This window comes from Rissa tridactyla, chromosome 2 (assembly GCF_028500815.1).
Source record: "Rissa tridactyla isolate bRisTri1 chromosome 2, bRisTri1.patW.cur.20221130, whole genome shotgun sequence".
Classification (NCBI taxonomy): domain Eukaryota; kingdom Metazoa; phylum Chordata; class Aves; order Charadriiformes; family Laridae; genus Rissa; species Rissa tridactyla.
This window is the reverse complement of record NC_071467.1, coordinates 10,302,786-10,321,012: the sequence shown is the minus strand read 5'-3', so window position 1 is coordinate 10,321,012 and position 18,227 is coordinate 10,302,786. Positions and strand designations below refer to the sequence as shown.

Sequence of the window (18,227 nt, the reverse complement as noted above, 5' to 3'; positions counted from 1 at the left end):
TACCATATATCTAAGGATAGTTCTAAAGTCAGCTGTAGTCCCAAAGATGTCAGAGAAAATATCCATATCTTTCAACGTACACAAGTACTTACATATTTTGCTTAGAGCAGGAACAACCTGGAAAATTCTTATTTTTTGTAATTAAGTGGCATACGCACCACAAATGTATAAAGTGAACAGAATCTACAATAATGATGATCGTCTAAATATGTTTATATATTTATTTTAGAGATATAAAAATTAAACACATCAGACCAGGTTTACGACATAAGAGAAGGAAGACTGAAGGTCAATTAAAAAGAGCTGATGATGACCTGAAAAATATTTTTCACTGTGCAAAAATGGCCCCTCCTTATTCCGCAGATTCACTCTTTGCTGTTTCTTTGCCTTCAACAGGACTTTATTGGCAAAACAGTCCTTTCACCAGTTGTTACCGTCTTGGAAGAGATTATTAGATTCTGTCTTTTTCTTGCACCATCAGCAATATTATTGGCTAATGGTTGATCCAACATGTCCTTAGCAAACCACAGATATAAATCCTTGCAGCTGTGGCATTTCAGGCTACATAAATGAAGCTAGTTCAGACTAATCCATCAGACTCTGTGTGGCAATCATTAGAAATACAAAATGGTTTGCTCCTTTGGAAACTGGGGGTTGAGAACACTTTGCATCATAGCTGGGATTAGGAGCCAGTATCATTTAATTATAGAAAGTAGGGCATGAGAGGACCTTGACAGGTCATTTAACCCATGCCCAGGTCCTGGATATTATCTAAATCACTCCTAAAAAAATGCCTCTCTAAACTGCTTAATCATACCTCGGGGTCAAGACTCCCAAGAAAAATGAGGTTATTTAAGTTATTGTTATTGTTACAAGGTTTCTCCTACTATCTAATTTAAATATTCCTTATAATAACTTAATAACACGTCATCACTTGATAGCTATAGGTGAAACAAAAACCAGTTAATTTCTTCCTGTCTGTAGGAACCCCTTCCATATTTGAAGGCTGTCCCAGTCTCCCTTCGGCTTCCTTTTCTCTAGAGCAACCCTCTTCCTACAGAAGTAGTGAAAATGAAAAATATCTACTGCAACTAAAAACAGTATGTTTAAAGATCATCAGTACTTTGTTGGGAGAAGGCTAGTTTCTAGTTTTTTGAAAGAAGGATAATGTCAGTTGCTCAACATATTGTCCTGGCATTGGTATACTGCCTAAGGGTAAACCTGCCTCTAGCTTTCCTTGTCAGCTAAGATTGCTGAGAAAGCCATAGTGAGACCACAGTTCACACACAGGTTTATCAGATATCTCCTATCACTTATGTAGCGATCTGACCATCTGAAACTGAGTGGTTGGTACTGATAGAGGAGCTCTTTTTGCTGGTGGAAAGAAAAGGCATGTGCTACTGCTATTCCTCAAACTCTCCCACCTGTAACATTGCACATACCACAGAGATCTAGCAGGTGGAGACAGGATTGTTCCCCATATAGTGTGCATGTGCCTGATGTTTGCTATCAGCTTGTGCTCGGGGACTGCCTGATGTCATCAGATGGGGATGGAAAGAGCAAGGATGCTGCTTTGAGCTTCGAACCATAGAACAACTCTCATGAAGAAGTGATGTGACAGGTCAGGTGATGACATGTGGTGGACTTGGTTGCGTTAGAGTTACGGTTGGACTCGATGATTTTAAGGGTCTTTTCCAACCTAAATGATTCTATGATTCTATGGTACAGACCTGCAGTTAAGTCCAACAGTAGGACTCGAGGCTGGAATGGACTGAAATGAGCGCAAAAGGCATGGTTCGTATATTAAACCAGGTCTCTCACTGCAATCACAGGAGCTGTGCCCTGCACTGGCTGTGTATTTGCTTCAGGCTGGATTCAGAGATATTAATTCTGCCCTGCAGATCCTCAGCAGATCTTCGTAACTGTCTACTTGGAACAATACCTGTATTGCTATCACAGAATCACAGAATAAATTAGTTTAGAAGGGACTTCTGGAGTTCGTATAGTCAAACCTCCTTCCCCAAAGAAGGATCACCCAGAGCAAGTTCCCTGGGATTTTGTCCAGTCAGGTTTTGAATATCCCTAGGGATGTTCCTCTACAACATCTCTGGGAAACCTGTTACAGTGTTCAATCACCCTTAGAGTAAAAAAGGTATTTTATGTTTCAGTGGAACTTACTGTGTTTCGGTTTGTGCCCATCAACTCTCACCCTGTCACTGGGCACCACTGAGGAGAGTTTGGCTCCATCTGCTTTACTACCCCCAGTAACATATTTATACATATTAATCAGATTAACCCCACACACCTCCCCCTGAACCTTCTCATTTCCAAGCTGAACAGTCCCAGCTCTTAGCCTTTCCTCATTTGTCAGATGGCCCTTCATAGTCCTCCTCTGGACTCACTCCAGTATGTCCATGTCTCTCTTGTACTTGATAGCCCAGCACTGAGCATAGCACTCCGGATGCATTTCACTAGGGATGAGCAGAGAGGAAGGATCATCTTCCTCAGTCTCCTAGGAATGTTCTGCTTAATGAAGCCCAGGAGGCCCTTGGCCTTCACACTGTTGGTTCATGGTCAATTTGTTGTCCACCAGGACCCCCAGGGCCTTCTCTGCAGAGCTGCTCTCCAGCTGGTCAGCTGCCAGGCTGTACTGGTGCATGGGGTTATTCCCCCACAGATGCAGAACTTTGCATTTCCCTTCTGTTGAACTCTACAATGTTCCTGTCAGCCCATTTCTCCAGCCCAATGAGGTCCCTCTGAATGGCAGTGCAATCATCCAGTCTACTAGCCACTCCTCCAAGTTTTGTATTGTCTGCACTGTGTAAGACTGCTTAACTCTATTGAGCTTGGTGGCAGTTCGTGGAACTTAAGGAGTCCCATGAAATACTCTTATAACCACTATAATGAGATACTCTTATAACCACTTAAATGGTTTAAGGAGTCCCTTAGCTTTAAGGAGTCCCTTAGCTTGTGGAGTGATGAAAATCTCAGTTGCTACCTCCCTATACATTTAAGTCCCTAGATCACATTGAAAAATGGGCTCTAGGCCAGATGACTGTCGTGGGAATAGCTGCTATCACCACCTATCTTTCCATGTTTTGTAAACCACAGGGTTCATACAAAGTCTGTGAGAATTTTTTTGTGTGTGTATTTATGATTTGGATTTTTAATCTTTTCCTTATTCGTAGGATGCTCTAGCATTTTGGTTTTTTATCTGAGATTCCTTGAATTGTCATTTTATGGTAAAGGCCACTATGCTCTGACTAAGCATCTTGCAAGTTCTGTGCAAATCTGCAACTGCTGAGTCCATATTGATGTTAGCCAGAAGACAACAGTTTGATTTCCAGATTGCAGTTTGAGTTTTAAATGATAGTAATTAGAAAAAATGTCTCTTAATTAATGGTGTGCATATTTTCCATTTTTAAATTGCACCTATAAACTCTCTTTAGATATACACAAGCTTTAGGAACATAGTAAATATTATTTTGACTTGCAAATGTAATTACTGAACCTGAAAGCAAGTAACAAAAAAAAGAATAAAACATTAAATTCCACAGCATTGCCTTTGCTGAGTATTTGTATCTACCTAATACAAAAATATGTAAATCTATGAAGTGGTTTGAACCTTTAGAAATGTAAATATGGGATATTATTCAATTTTATTAGATATATTGGTTGGGTTTGGTTTTTAAAAAATCAACTATGTCAAGTTTATTTACAGTAGTCTCGTGTTGCAGAAGAAAACCAGAAGTGATCTCAAATACTCTTCCATCTTATACATCACCAAAAGAGTTCTTTAATAAATAACACTGGGATAGACCATTTGTAAATTCAATGAGGAAGTTTGCATGTTCTGGTGTCATGGAAAGAACCTGAACAGCAAAAGCTTTGTTAGCTGCTTGAAGAGGAAGGAACAGATACCTTAACAATCTTCCTACTAAGTTTCAAGGCCTCAGGATATCAAACGACTTAAACTTATACCCATCTTTATGTATGTGACTGCTTTTCTTGATTTTAAAATAATTGGCATAATGTTAAGATGCATTCTTTTACACTCCTTTTCCAAAGTCACATTATCTCTAAGAGCCGTCTCTTTAAAGCTTTTAAATTTTATTGTGTTGATTGTTGATGGGATTTGGAGTAACTGAATGCTTACGTTAGATATTCTGCTACGGAGGAATAGCAAAGAGTGGCTGTCATTAAAAAAATGTACATTACTATCCCTTAAAAATAAGTAGACAGAAGGACATTTTTACACAAAAGAAAGTAATAAGTCATTGGAAAAATAATTTCTAAGCATGAAGAGCTATTAAGATTATAAGAAGATTACTGGAGGCCCTATCATCCTGTATTATCATACAGGAAATGGGAAGACTTGATGTGTTTTTCTACCATTTCTTGTGGCCTGGTGGCTAGTGGAACATAGCAGACAAAAGCAATTACATTAGCACAAGTGAAATACACATAATAAATTTTCCTTCTCTTCCCATTATTGTCAACAAGCTGCTATTATTCTGGGGACTGTGGAGAACATGGAAACTATCATGGCATCAGTCAGAGTGACATTTAGCTACATTCTGGAAATGTCAAAAAAATTTTTACAGCAATGTCCTTGGGCAAGATTCGTGTGACTTAAGTTCTGCCTAAGTCCCAAAGAGCAATTTTCATTGGCTACTCTGAAGGACCTTCAGATCTTGGAGGAATCTACTATAAATATCTTCGTTCCTTTTTGGGATATACTGCTCCCTTAATGCTTCAAGTATAGGCACTTAGCACCTTGATCAACCAAACCAAGTATACACGTCCTACTCAGATTCATCGCAATTCAGAGGAGGGCAGGCAGGCAGGGAGGCTGCATCCCTGCAGTGCACTAAACAGCATAAAGGAATGTCTTTGCAACGCAATCATCTACGCTGCTAAACCACCAGAATGGTTGCAGGCACTGTTCTGGCCTTGGTCAACCAACCCTCCCTCTGCAATTTCCATGTGTAGTTTGGCAGTCATCATAGACCTGCTTTTCCTATGGATTGGATGCAGGCACCGTGTTTGGGAAGAGTTAATACAGCTACAGCCTTTGGGGAGAGGGATGGACTGAATCCTGAAACGTGTCCTAACTTTGCTTAACTCTTTGGGTGGCACAGAGCTCAACAACCTTCAGACAATTTCACTCAGTGCCCAGGAAGGAGTGGATTTCTTCTTGCTTACAGCATTTCACAAAGATCAGGTCTTGATTTCTAGGTTTCCCTCAGTTCTAGGTGAGGCAGTTTGGATCTATGGGCACCAATCCTAAGAAAAAGACCTATAAAGGCAACAAATTAATCAGGGTTGGAATCTTCTCCATTCTTCTCATTGAAACTGGGCCACTGCATGCTGTCCTCAAGTGTCGCAAGTCTAAAGGGCGGGGAAAATGGCCAGTCTGGATGAATAAGGAACTTCTGATGGGACTTAGGAATAAAAGGAGGGTTTACCACCTTTGGAAGAAGGGACAGGCAACTCAGGAGGAGTACAGAGATCTCGTTAGGTTATACAGAGAGAAAATTAGGAAGGCAAAAGCCCAGCTGGAGCTCAATTTGGCCACTAACATTAAGGACAACAAAAAAAGCTTTTATAAATACATCAACAAAAAGAAAGACAGGGAGAATCTCCATCCCTTACTGGGTGTGGGAGGGAAAGTTGCAACCAATGATGAGGAGAAGTCTGAGATACTGAATGCCTTCTTTGCCTCCGTCTTCAATAGTCAGACCAGCTATCCCCAGGGTGTTCAGCCTCCTGAGCTGGAAGATAAGGATGGAGAGCAGAACAACCCACCCATAATCCAGGAGGAAGTAGTCAATGATCTGCCTCTGCACTTAGACGTACATAAGTCTATGGGGCCAGATGGGATTCACCCAAGAGTACTCAGGGAGCTGGCAGACGAGTTCACCAAGCCTCTCTCCATCATTTATCAACAATCCTGGTCAACAGGGCAGGTGCCACATGACTGGAGGGTGGCTAATGTGACGCCCATCTACAAGAAGGGTCGGAAGGAGGACTGGGGGAACTACAGGCCTGTCAGCCTGACCTCAGTACCAGGAAAGGTCATGGAGAGGATCATCTTGAGTGAGCTCTCATGGCAAGTGCAGGGCAGCCAAGGGATCAGGGCCAGCCAGCGTGGGTTTAGGAAGGGGAGGTCCTGCTTAACCAACCTGATCTCTTTCTATGACTATGTGACCCGCCTTCTGGACGCGGGGAAGGCTGTGGACGTTGTCTATCTGGACTTTGGGAAGACCTTTGACACCGTCCCCCACAGCATTCTCCTGGAGAAGCTGGCGAATCATGGCATAGACAAGTGTACTCTTCGCTGGGTTAAAAAAACTGGCTGGATGGCCGTGCCCAGAGAGTTGATTAATGGGGTGAAATCCTCTTGGTGGCCGGTCACCAGTGGTGTCCCTCAGGGCTCAGTTTTGGGGCCAGTTTTGTTTAATATCTTTATCAATGGTCTGGATGAGGGGATTGAGTGCACCCTCAGTAAGTTTGCAGACGACACCAAACTAGGTGGGAGTGTTGATCTGCTTGAGGGTAGGAAGGTTCTACAGAGGGACCTGGACAGGCTGGATCGATGGGCCAAGGCCAACTGTATGAGGTTTAATAAGGCCAAGTGCCGGGTCCTGCATTTTGGTCACAACAACCCCGGGCAACGCTACAGGCTTGGGGCTGAGTGGCTGGAAAGCTGCCCAGCAGAAAAGGACCTGGGGGTGCTGGGGGACGTCCAGCTTAACATGAGCCAGCAGTGTGCCCAGGTGGCCAAGAAGGCCAACAGCATTCTGGCTTGTATCAGGAATAGTGTGGCCAGCAGGAGCAGGGAAGTGATCGTGCCTCTGTACTCGGCACTGGTGAGGCCTCACCTTGAGTGCTGTGTTCAGTTTTGGGCCCCTCTGTACAAGAGGGACATTGAAGTGCTGGAGCGTGTCCAGAGGAGAGCCACCAAGCTGGTGAGGGGTCTGGAGAACAAGTCCTGTGAGGAGAGGCTGAGGGAGCTGGGCATGTTTAGTTTGGAGAAGAGGAGGCTGAGGGGAGACCTCATTGCCCTCTACAACTCCCTGAAAGGAGGTTGGAGAGAGGTGGGGGTTGGCCTCTTCTCCCAGGTGAATAATGACAGGACCAGAGGAAATGGTCTGAAGTTGCAGCAGGGGAGGTTTAGATTAGACATTAGGAAGAATTACTTTACTGAAAGAGTGGTCAGGCACTGGAACAGCCTGCCCCGGGAGGGGGTTGAGTCACCATCCCTAGAGGTGCTTAAGAAATGTCTAGATGTGGCGCTTCAGGGCGTGCTCTAGTGACAGAGATTGTAGGTTGTTTGGTTGGACTCAGTGACTTCAAAGGTCCTTTCCAACCATGAAGATTCCATGTGAAAGCAAGAAGCATGGGGCTACAAGGAGGCCAGCAGAGGAGGCTGCTGGCACTGCATCTCAGTGTTTGTATAAACTATATGGCATTTACTTTCAAGTCCCCCCAGCACAGATGGACTATTGTAAAGGGATGTTGGTGTCACATATGATTGGGCTGAAGTAGAATAGAATAGAATAGAATAGAACTTCAGTTGGAAGGTATCTATAACAATCATGTAGTTTAACTGCCTGACCAGTTCAAGGCTGACCAAAAATTAAAGCATGTTGTTTAAGGGCACTCTCCAAATGCCTCTCAAACACTGATGCTTGGAGCATTGCCTACCTCTCTGGGAAGCTTGTTGCAGGGTTTGACCACGCTCTCAGTAAAGAAATGCTTCCTAATGTCCAGTCCAAACCCCCTGTGATGCAGCTTTGAAACGTTCCCACCTGTCCTATCACTGGATACCAAGGAGAAGAGCTCTGCACCTCCCTCTCCACTTGTCCCCCTCAGGAAGCTAGAGAGAGCAATGAGGTCACCCCTCAGCCTCCTTTTCTCCAAACTAGCAAGCCCAGGGTCCTTAGCCGCTCCTCATGCTTTTCAGCCATTAAGAGAATTATGTGGAACCAAGTCTTTTTAAAAAAGAGTAAAGTTATATGCAAACATTCCCACTCCATTCAATGTATTCACTATTTAACAAAAACGTGTGGGGCTGACAGAAGTCAACGCAGTATTCCTCTTTTGGTGCATCATGGAAGATGATGGGCATGTTTTGCATTAAAATCTCAAAGCAATTCAATGTATTAGTCACATATTACAGCAACTGAGAAAGGCAAATTTACAAATAAAATGAAGCATAGAAACATAAAGTGATGTGTGTGGGTCAGCACAGGCCAATGATAAATTTAGTGATGAAATGGGACTGATCCTCGTTCCTAGTCCCTAGCTGAAATCTGTGGTGAATAACACTCCTTCGTCTAAAAGAATATGCATGTCTGGCACATTAAATTAGATTCACGCTGAGCAGGTGTGGGATGATTTCTATGTCAATTATAACTATATCTATTATTCTTATGAAGATTATTAATACTAGTAATCATTAGAGATACTTTCATATGTGATGGAGAATCATAGGATAAAAGAGTGTGTAAATCTAGATCTTGTGCAGTTATTTCAGTAACTGCCATAGGATTCAAGTAATTTTTTTAACTAAGATCCTTATGCCAGAGTTATAAAATACGTGGTACACAGGATAATACCATGTAGTTCTTCTGCGCTGATTGATTTTCCTGGTTATTATTATTTCTTATTTGCATTGTGACGATAATTCTGGATTGATGGATGAGGCTCCTGCTGTGGTAGAAGTAAAGCAAGCGGCACAGAATAGATAGCTCCATCCCTGAGTAGCTCCCAGGTAAACAAACCAGCAGAGTTTGAACAAAGGAGAAATAATAAAGTGCCTGGAGATCAGATCCCTCCAAAGAAATAAACTGATTTTCCTAATTAGGATTCTGCCACTGTTGAATGCTTCCACTGATTTCAGTAAAGAGGGATTTCTGTATTTTATTTTTAAGGGACTATGCTGTTAAAAATAAGGAAAATAAAGATACGGAAAAATACAAAACTGTAAAGTAACGATTAAATCAAAATTGAAAAAGAAAATTGAGTAGGTAAAATAATTAAATCATTAAACTCGTTCAAATAGTATTTCATTTATACCTGGGGCTACTGTTCTCTAAATTAAAACTAAGAGCATCATATAAAATTATAATATCAACACCAGACTATTTGGGAGAAGTACGATTATTTGTTGGGATTGTGAAAAAAAAATGGTTTGGGTTAGTTTTGACTTTTTTTTTTTTCTTTACACTGATATGCTTCAGCTGATTCTCAGACTGCAGCAATGGTTAATTAATGAACCCAGCAGCCTTCCTCTCTCCTCTAGGGCTAACTGCGTGAAACCTTGCAGCAGAAAAAGCTGGCAAATGAAATAGCAGCACTTCTTAAAATAGTCGCTAATAAACAAAACTTGCACAATGAAATATTACTCTGTCTGCCAATGGCTGCCTGGCTTTGCAGTTCCCCCTGCGTACATTGCCTGATATTTTTTGTTCTAGATCAGGCAGCACCACACCGGTATCTCTGTCTGCAGACCTGGGTGTTTGGAGAGATAAGAGTGACAGAACTCACTCCAAGAGATTCCTGGAGGAGCTGGATGTCCGCATTTGTGTTCTCTTTCAGAAGAAATGCAGATTCAGAGCAATTCAGAGGAATTCAGGATTCAGAGGATTTCCCTAAAGAGGGTCCTGAGAAGTGTTCTTCCGGGCTCACCTAAAAATCCTAATGTCTGTGGGAGTTTATCACACTTTGTTGGCTTTAAATCAGGTCCCTAAATCAGGATGTTGGGAGTCTCTGGGTCAGTCAGGTCCTAATAAGATCCCTTAGTAAGATCCTTAGTTCCCAGAAATGCTAAGTACTGGGTACTTTTTGTACTTGATCCCTTTTGACCAGCCAGGTCTCTTTCATCCCTGATCTGAATGAGTGAGGCTGGTACCAAAATGCTCAAGATTCACTGCAGCACCAACTGGTCGATTTGCATTCATCTCCCTCCTTGGGCCAGATTGCAACTCTACAGTCCCTCCTGCACTGGGGCTGGCTACCAGCTGCACTGCACCAAAAACAGAGCAAGTGCAACAGAGTGTGTCTCTGACGGAAGGGCTAGATGGAAAAAAAAAAAAAAAAAAAAAAAAAAAAAAAGAGAGGGAGGTTCAGAAGCCACAAGACAAGGTCCTTGTGCACCTCAATTTGCAGACACGTGACTACTAGAGTTTAAGCCAGCAACCTATGTTGAATGCCTCCATGCTCTTACAGATCTTTATACAACATGCAAAAAGAACCTGATGTCTCCGATTGAATATAAAGCAGCCAGCACGATGAATGGGAGGAGAGCTAGCTAGAAGGGAACTATGAAAGGCAGGGAGTATGTCTGAAACTTCTTTTTTCCCCAGGACTTGAAGATTCACTGTGAGGTTTTTCCCTTATCTTTGGGCTGCTTAGACACAAACCCCCTTCCCCTACCTCCCCTGAGGGCACTGCCTATATCTTTTTGTTCAGACTTTGAACAGGGACTACCATTGTCTTTTGAAATGGCTGTATATCTTCTGTATTGCATCTCAATGGCTGGAGGCTCACCCCTAATTCAATATCTCCTGCCTCCCTAGGAAATGTCCTCCCTGTAGGCTGTATTTGGTTTTGAGGAGATAGAGGGGCAGCAGATAAGGAGGGAGAAAATAATCTGGGGAAGCTTTACCACCCTGAAAAAAGAGATTCAAGATTCATCAGGTCAGCGAGAGGGGACCAGATCATACAGTCTGCTGGTTGGGACATGTGCTTGAGGGAATGATTTAATAACATTATATAAAACACTAAAATGTTCAGCAAGGACACTGCCAGAGATGAATTCCTTAATCAGTTGGTTACAGAGTCAGGATTATTCTTTCTTTCTTTTTTTGGCTTGATGGATCTTAACCTTTTATCTTCACAGAAGTACATCTGTGCTAGGAATGGGGGAAGGTTTAATTTGGAAACTCTCTGGTGGGGCAAAAGAGGTGGATTTCAAACCCCTCTGGGGAAAAAGGGATTTAAACCTTGGTCCGCCACATCCCAGGTGTGCCACATCTGCCACATCTTCATCACTGTGTTTGTTACACAGAGGAAGAGCACAATCCCCTTCTCATCTGGCTTTGACATCAGGCAGGCACTGGGTGTGTAGTATAATCGCAAAGTGTGCTCCCACTAGAACAGTGTTTGGATTCTGGCTAGGCTGCATGGTAACTTTAACATTGAGTCATTGAGGCACTTCACGGGATGCTCAGAAACACAAGTGCAGTTAAGTGCAAGAAGACTGCACTTAAAGAATTGTGATGTTAACAAGGTGCCTGCAAGGATGGGGTGGTAGGAAGGAGACAAATAATGGTTTTCAGGTTTGGAGTTTCCGTCAATCTAAGTATCATTTTAAAAGCTTAATTCTTTTCTGTATACTAAATTTCACCTTTGCCATGAAACACTCTAGTTTTCCTTCTGCTTAGCCAGCTATTGCACAAATAAGGAGAATGGAGGAATGAGTCCTTCCACTCCCCGCCTTCTCTCCTCTCTGGAAAGAGAAGCATCCAGTAAACAGTTCTAGTTTTGCCCCTGTTCAGATCACATCATTGACAGGGTTGAGAAGTGCAGTAAGAGGATCGACTGGAGATGTTTATCCCCTTCAGTCTTTTGTGCAGGCTAATAAGGATCATTCCAGCATGATCTGCTGCTAACTGTCAGCTCTAAGTGCGCTGCTCTGGTGTGTGATTATTTTGCATTAGACATTGCTATTTTAGAGCGGTTCTTCTTTCTAGGCCATGAGAAACACAAGCAAGCAATAAATAAAACCTTAAAAACAACCCAGAAGTGTCCTGACAGCAGAAAGTGTCACATCAAATCTAGCAAAGCAACTTTCACTGGGGACAAGTGCCCTAACTGTTGTAGGCTGAAACTCACTGATAGAAGCAGGTTTCATTCATGTTTCTGCCTGAGTTCCTCCATTTTGGAGGAACTCTCTGAAGGAAATTAATCATCAAATTGTAAATATAATTAATGCATTTGTCCTACTTAGCACAACAATGATGCAGCTGCTTTAGAGAAAAGTGTATCCAATTCTAATCTAATTATGCTGTGACCCACTGATACTGGTCAGGTGATATTACAAGATATAAAAGGAAACCGGACCATAATCCAGTCTAAAGGTACACAATCAGGTTATAAGTCACCCACAACGGACTACGGCAAAAAAATGAATAGTAAATAATGCTATGAAAGCAACCATAGGAGTAAAGATGGAGTGTTTTGATTCTGATTCTCAGATGGTAGCCAACTTTGAAATATCCTTATACCTTACAGATTTAACAGATACTCCACAAACATTTGGCAGAAATTTTGAAGAGATGAGTGTGTTTTGTACATACTTATGTACTGTTATCTATGATCAGATTTTGGAAAAGATGTAGCTGAAATATGCACATAAAAGCTGTCCGTTGCCACTGTATAATTGTACAGATTTATCTCTATAGGACTCCTTGTGACTTCATGAATCCTGCTTTTTCCGCTATTAATAGCCCTGAGAGAGGGCTTTGGGAAGAAAAACAAGCAAGCAAAAATCTCTCTATTAATTCACAGAACTGCCTAGACTTGGAAAGACAGATGCTAACAGAGGGAAAAGAAGGACTTTCCCTAGTCTTGGTATTACCCGCTTCAAGGTTGTTTCTAAATGTATTTTTAAAGTTTGATTTAATATGCGTAATTTAGGACTTGATCCTTCAAGGCATCCATTATGCAGGTGACTTACTCACAAGAGTAGGCTTACTGACTCCAGTGGAATTTGCTCACGTGAGTGAAGAATGCACAAGCAAAGGATTAGAATCCAGAGTATGTTGTAGCTTACATAATTCCAAGCCTGTCAAAATTCATATCTATATTATCATCTGCCTACGTTACATAACACTAAGGAGCTCTGAGTTGTTTATTCTTCCCCATATGCCTGAAACACATATGCAGTCTAAGAAATTTTGGATTGTGTACCACATTACCACCAAGGAAAAAGTAAGAATGAATGCAATACAAATTAAACTTTCATTTTGGATAATATCAGAGGCAAACACCAGCCCAGCATGGTATCTGACCAGGCACACAAATCAACGTACTTTACTTGTTTACCAGTAACGTCTTGCATTTCTCGTTTGTTTCCTGACAGAATCTTTAGTCAAGTCAGTAACAGTGTTGCCTTTACCTAAATCATGGTATCAGGCCCTTTTTTCATAGCTCTTCCTGGTTGAGGGGCAGCACATTGCTCAATATTTCAGGATGGGGTCAGTTGCATTTAAGGGTGGTCATATCTCCCCAAAAGCACTGAGCACTTGGTAGAATTGAAACTCGTGAGTCTATGTTTGCTTTGTTGTGTTTGGTTGTTTGTTTTTTTTAAAGAAAAAAAAAAAAAAAAACAAACCAACAAATCTCAAGGCAGTCTTTCCTCTTCGCCTTTACCTAGGATACTGGTTCAAATTAATTTTGAGATGCAAGGAAAGAAAAAGCAGATGACCTCTTCAGTCATCTGCAAGATACATCATTACTGCAAGAAAAAATGGGGAAGAGTGGGCTTTGTTTGTATTCATGATAATGCATACTTTTTTAACTTCAACAAATAGCTGAATCAGGCAGTAGTACTGCATGCTTGTGTTCAGCATTACTAATGATTTGAACTGCTTGTGAACATATTTATCAATGAAAACTAAGATTAATTAAGAGATTAAGGGAAAAGAGGTCACTGCACTTGATTTTCCTCTTGTATAAACTGTTGCAACTTTATGAGTTTAGATAGACTTATAACTGATTTACACCCGTGTGACTGAGAAAAGGATCAGTACCATTGTGCCCATGGATACTATTGAGTACACTAATAAATTGACTCCAGGGTAGACAATTCTTTCTGTTTAGAATTGAATTCAATATTTCCTCTGGATGAAATCCTGGTCTCATAAAAATCAGTGGAAAAGCCCTTATCTGTACCATGATCAGAGTTTTGCCCTCTGCTTTTTATTATTTTTTTTCATTGTATACTTCAACTCCTGGTTTTGGTCCAGTGTGAGCAGCCGTCTGCATCCTGAGGCACAGCAAGATGGTCACGGATATTGCTACATAATCAAATAGTTCATTTAGTCTTGTAAGGCTTCTCTGAAGGGAAGATGCGGTATTTTACCTGGGAAAATAAGCTCTGTGATGAAAGAGAGTGCTTTGCCTGCAAGATCAAGAAATCTGCGTTGCCTGAAAGATTTCCTATATAACCTTGATGACACAGTCATTTAGATTCTCTGTGTTCACCCATGAAGTAATAGTTATATACCCTTCATCAGCCATAAAAGCCTTTATTCTCTAACACTTGAAAACGCTCTGCAATCCTCTGGAAAAGATACAAAAACCGGTGCAACACTGCAAAGTAACTAAGCAGGGCTGCGCCTCTCCCCGGGAGCCCGGACCGGCCCCCCACAAAGCCCCTCGCCCGAGCGGTGGGAACACAGCGCAGGGAGGCGCGGAGGGTGCGCAGCGCCGTGCGCGGGTGCGCAGGCGGCGGGGGCCGCGGGAGGCAGCGGGCAGGCTCCCGCCGGGGCCGCTGGAGGGAGCCCCCGGGCCGCGCAGCGGCCGCGCAGTAGTCGCGCAAGCAGCCGCGGCTGCTTCAGCACCGCGCCAGAGGACAGCGCCCCGGCCGCCGTGCTGCGCGCCCCGCGCATCCCCTCGCGGTGGGTCCGCGGCGGCCGTTCCGCGGGGTGGGGGTGGGGGAGAGAGTCCACGTCCCCCTCCGAGCTCGCCCTTCCATCGGGATGGGGAGAAAACCCCGGGATGGGGAAGGACCCGGCCTCTCCCATAACGGGTTGGAGGCAAAGGGCCGAAGCAGCGCCTAATTAGGCGATGTTAATTGGGCTCTGGAAAGGCGTAAATCAACACCGACGTGTGGCAAGCTGTGCGGATCCTGTTAAGGAGATTTATATGTGTAGTTCATGAAGGCAATCATCTGGCTGGTAATCTCTCATTGTGCACTGCTCAAAGGCAAGTTCATTCACACAACTGGCAAGGTACCGGGGCTGCCAAATGAAGATATTAGTATCTCTCCTGAGACACGTCTTTGTTTGGAATGGCTGTGGGAAATGTGTGTGTGTGTGTGTGTGTGTACTGGCTAAACAGCCGTGACACCTGTGCATAATGAGAGAGCAGCGCATTACTCATAGCTCCGGGATAGGACATGGAAGTAAATTAAGAAATCAGCATAACTCACACAGCTTTTGACCCAGCAGTGCATGGGAGAGGGACGCGGCGCGTGGCTGCAGTTCATTCATCAGCACATTACCAAGAGCTGGGGAACAACTCTGCGCAGTCTGGTTGTCACACAGCCATAGGGCTCAGCCAGGCGCAACACACTGGGACAGCTTTTCCCAAAACAGGGTGAGCCTGGCCGCTGGGCAGTGAGGTCAAGACAGCCCACAGCTAACAAGTGTGTGGAGGAAGGGGACGGACAGCGGGGGGTAGGGGTGTCAGAAGGGCTAGAGTCTGAGGGAGGTAGACGTACCCCAAGAACCATCATCATCAAAACTTCCCAGTGCAAGATCAGCCACTTCCCAGCTGCGCATCCCGGCACTCATCATGTAAACAACATGCCACCAACACCACATTCCTCTGCATCCTCTCTCCTTTGGGGATTATCTGCCAGTACCTCCACCCCCTTCCCCCTGACTCCCCAGAGCTAGCCAAATGGAGATGATAATCTGCTGTGAAATATTGGTAGCACTGTGGCAGTCTGGGGGGGGGGGGGGGAGGGGAGGGTAAGGGAAGGGAAGGGAGCAGCAAGAATCTCTAGGATTAATTTACCCTAGAAAGGCAGTGTTTTCTTGCCTTGCAGGGATGTTGGGAGTTTGGTGCACTCTCACTTTCATGTGGAAGAAGCCAGGTGAGTGTGAATTCAGGTTAGTCCTGGTTTTAACACCTCAGACCCCGTACTTCTCAGAGGTTTGCACTGCACCACTCCCCCGTGTAACCATTACTCTGTCCTAGACATCACTTGTAAAGACGCAGCACATTTGCCCCACGACCACCAGCAGAAAAGGCTTCTTGGTGCCCTCCAAAGACAGCCTAGGATGTCACACCAAACCTCCAAGGGGAACTTTCCCCTGATTTCACTGGGGCATTGCTTTGCTCTCCCAGCAAAGGAGTGGCATACTTTGCTCCTGTTTTCCCGTAGCCCAGATCAAGCTGCACTGCACGTATGAAAGTACCAGTCCTCCCAGCAGATTCAGAGTTAAAAGGCATGAGAAAGTAGAATGACAGATGAGCAGTGGGAGAGCTTGGCCAAGACAGAGTCGTGTCATGCCATGGACCACTGCTGGAAGTAAGAGGGGGAATGATAAATGACCCATCCTCCCCACTTGCCCCAGGATCTCCCCTCCCCAAGTCTATTTCAAGGGATAACAGTGAAGTGAATGTACAACGAGAGAGGACAGAGTGGTCAGGAAGTGTCCTCATCCCCAGCTTGAGGTGAAACCTTGGGACAGGCATTGGAGGAGTGAGGAGGGGAAGAGGAGAAGGTTGCATTTTGCCTACGGTCTCCCCTCCAGGTAACAAACCTCTGAGCACCTGACTAAAAGGGAGAGGATCTCTTAGGACACCCCACACCTCCTCTCACCCAGTCTGATGGGGCAAGAGGAAGGTTCCCACCCTTTCCTCACCACGGTACCTGGTTGAGGGAAGTCACAGCCAACCTGGGGATAACCAGCTGCATGACGAGCTGCAGGACAGAGGTGACCAGCCCAGCCAGGATGGCCCACGTGAGTGGCAGCGGGAGCATGCTGTAGGTTGCAAAAAGCGTGAAGAGCACATAGCCAATGCCGTCCCCAAGGAGGCCACAGCCCAGGCCGGCTGCCAGGATCTGTGTGGCCATGGCCACCCAAGTGACCACACCGCTGTACTGCAGGTAGGTGTACGAGGTCGTGTCCTTCCTGACCACCACTAAGGCACAGATCACCACCTCGATGCCAGTGAAGAAGCCCAAGAGGATGCCCTTAATGGGGTCCATGGGAGCAGAGGCCAGGGTCAGGTGGAGGAACAGCAAGGTCAGCTTGGTCAGCACGTCCAGGATGTTCATGACCACCTCGGATTTGCGCCGCTGGCCCAAGAAATAGCGCTGGTAAAGGCGCTCCAAGTCCCGAGACTTGAAGGAGTTGCGGAGAGTGGGGAAGATCACCCCGCGATAGGTATAGCCCCAGTTGAGGAAGAAGTCGGAGTTGCTGGGGGCACAGTCCAGGGGCAGAAAGCCCAGGTCCCCGCTGCTGCTCGTGCGCTCCGGGAAGACTTTGGTGCCTCCGTTGTTGTGGCGCTCGCCGCCCAAACTCCGGCCGGCCGACTGTCGCCGGAGGTGGTGGTGGTGGTGGTGGTGGTGCGGCGGGTGGGGGTGGTGGTTGGGGCAGCAGGTCTCCTCGGAGCTGAAGCCCTTGCCCCCACCGCTGCTGCTGCCGCCGCTGCTGCTGCTGTGCTCCTGGATGAAGCGCTGCTCGGTGATGTGGCGCACGGCCGTCTGCCACAGCAGGCGCTGGGGTCTGCCGCTGCCGGGGGGGGTCCTGTTGATGGTGTAAAGTTCATCGCTGTCGCTCAGGCACCGCACCTCCGAGAGCTCCATGGCGGTGACTGGCGGGGGGCAGAGCACCGGAGGGGGGGAGGGGGGGGACGGACGACGGGACGACCGTCTTTGGGGAGGGGAGCGGGGGGAGGGATGGAGCCGCGGGAGAGGAGGGAGGGGATGGAGGAGGGCGGGCGGCGGCGGCGGGGTGGCGGTGGGGGGATCACATTTATAGGCAGGTCCCCGGGTCCGGCTGTTTGGCTGGCGGCGGGGCTGGTTTGCCGCCGGGGTCGGGGGGGCGGCTGCGCCGGCTCAGCGCAGGCGGCCCTCGCCCCGCGCCCGCGCCCGCTCCCGCGGAGCCCCGCGGAGCCGCATCCCGCGGACGCCGGCTGCGGCGCAGCCCCGGCGCCCTGGCGGGCTGGGTGCGCGCCCTCCTCGGGGCGGTGAGCAGGGAGGGAACCGAGCCGCGGGTTCGGAGAGGAGGAAGAGGGAGGAGCGGAGCATCTACGGGCGCAGCCCCGCTGCCCGGCGGGCGATCCTTGGCCCCATCCGGAGGCTGGAGGCGCGGAGGGGTGGGGGGGAGCCGCCTTGCAGAGACCCGTTCACAGCGGGCAGCTCCTCTCTCCGGGGCTCCCGGGGCTCCGCTCCGAGCTCTGGTCCCCGGGAGCTG

At 45.9% G+C, this 18,227-nt stretch overlaps 1 protein-coding gene across 2 annotated transcripts in view; it reads right to left on the bottom strand.

Moving 5' to 3' along the window:
- Positions 1-17,617, bottom strand: part of ADCY8 (adenylate cyclase 8) — a 128,238-nt gene extending 110,621 nt beyond the window's left edge. Inside the window, exon 1 of one of the 2 annotated variants that reach the window (XM_054193173.1) lies at positions 16,679-17,617. In XM_054193173.1, coding sequence (XP_054049148.1) covers positions 16,679-17,617 — 939 coding nt within the window. The remainder of the gene's footprint in view (positions 1-16,678) is intronic. The other variant, XM_054193174.1, reaches the window with a different exon arrangement.
- Between the last annotated feature and the right edge of the window lie 610 nt (positions 17,618-18,227).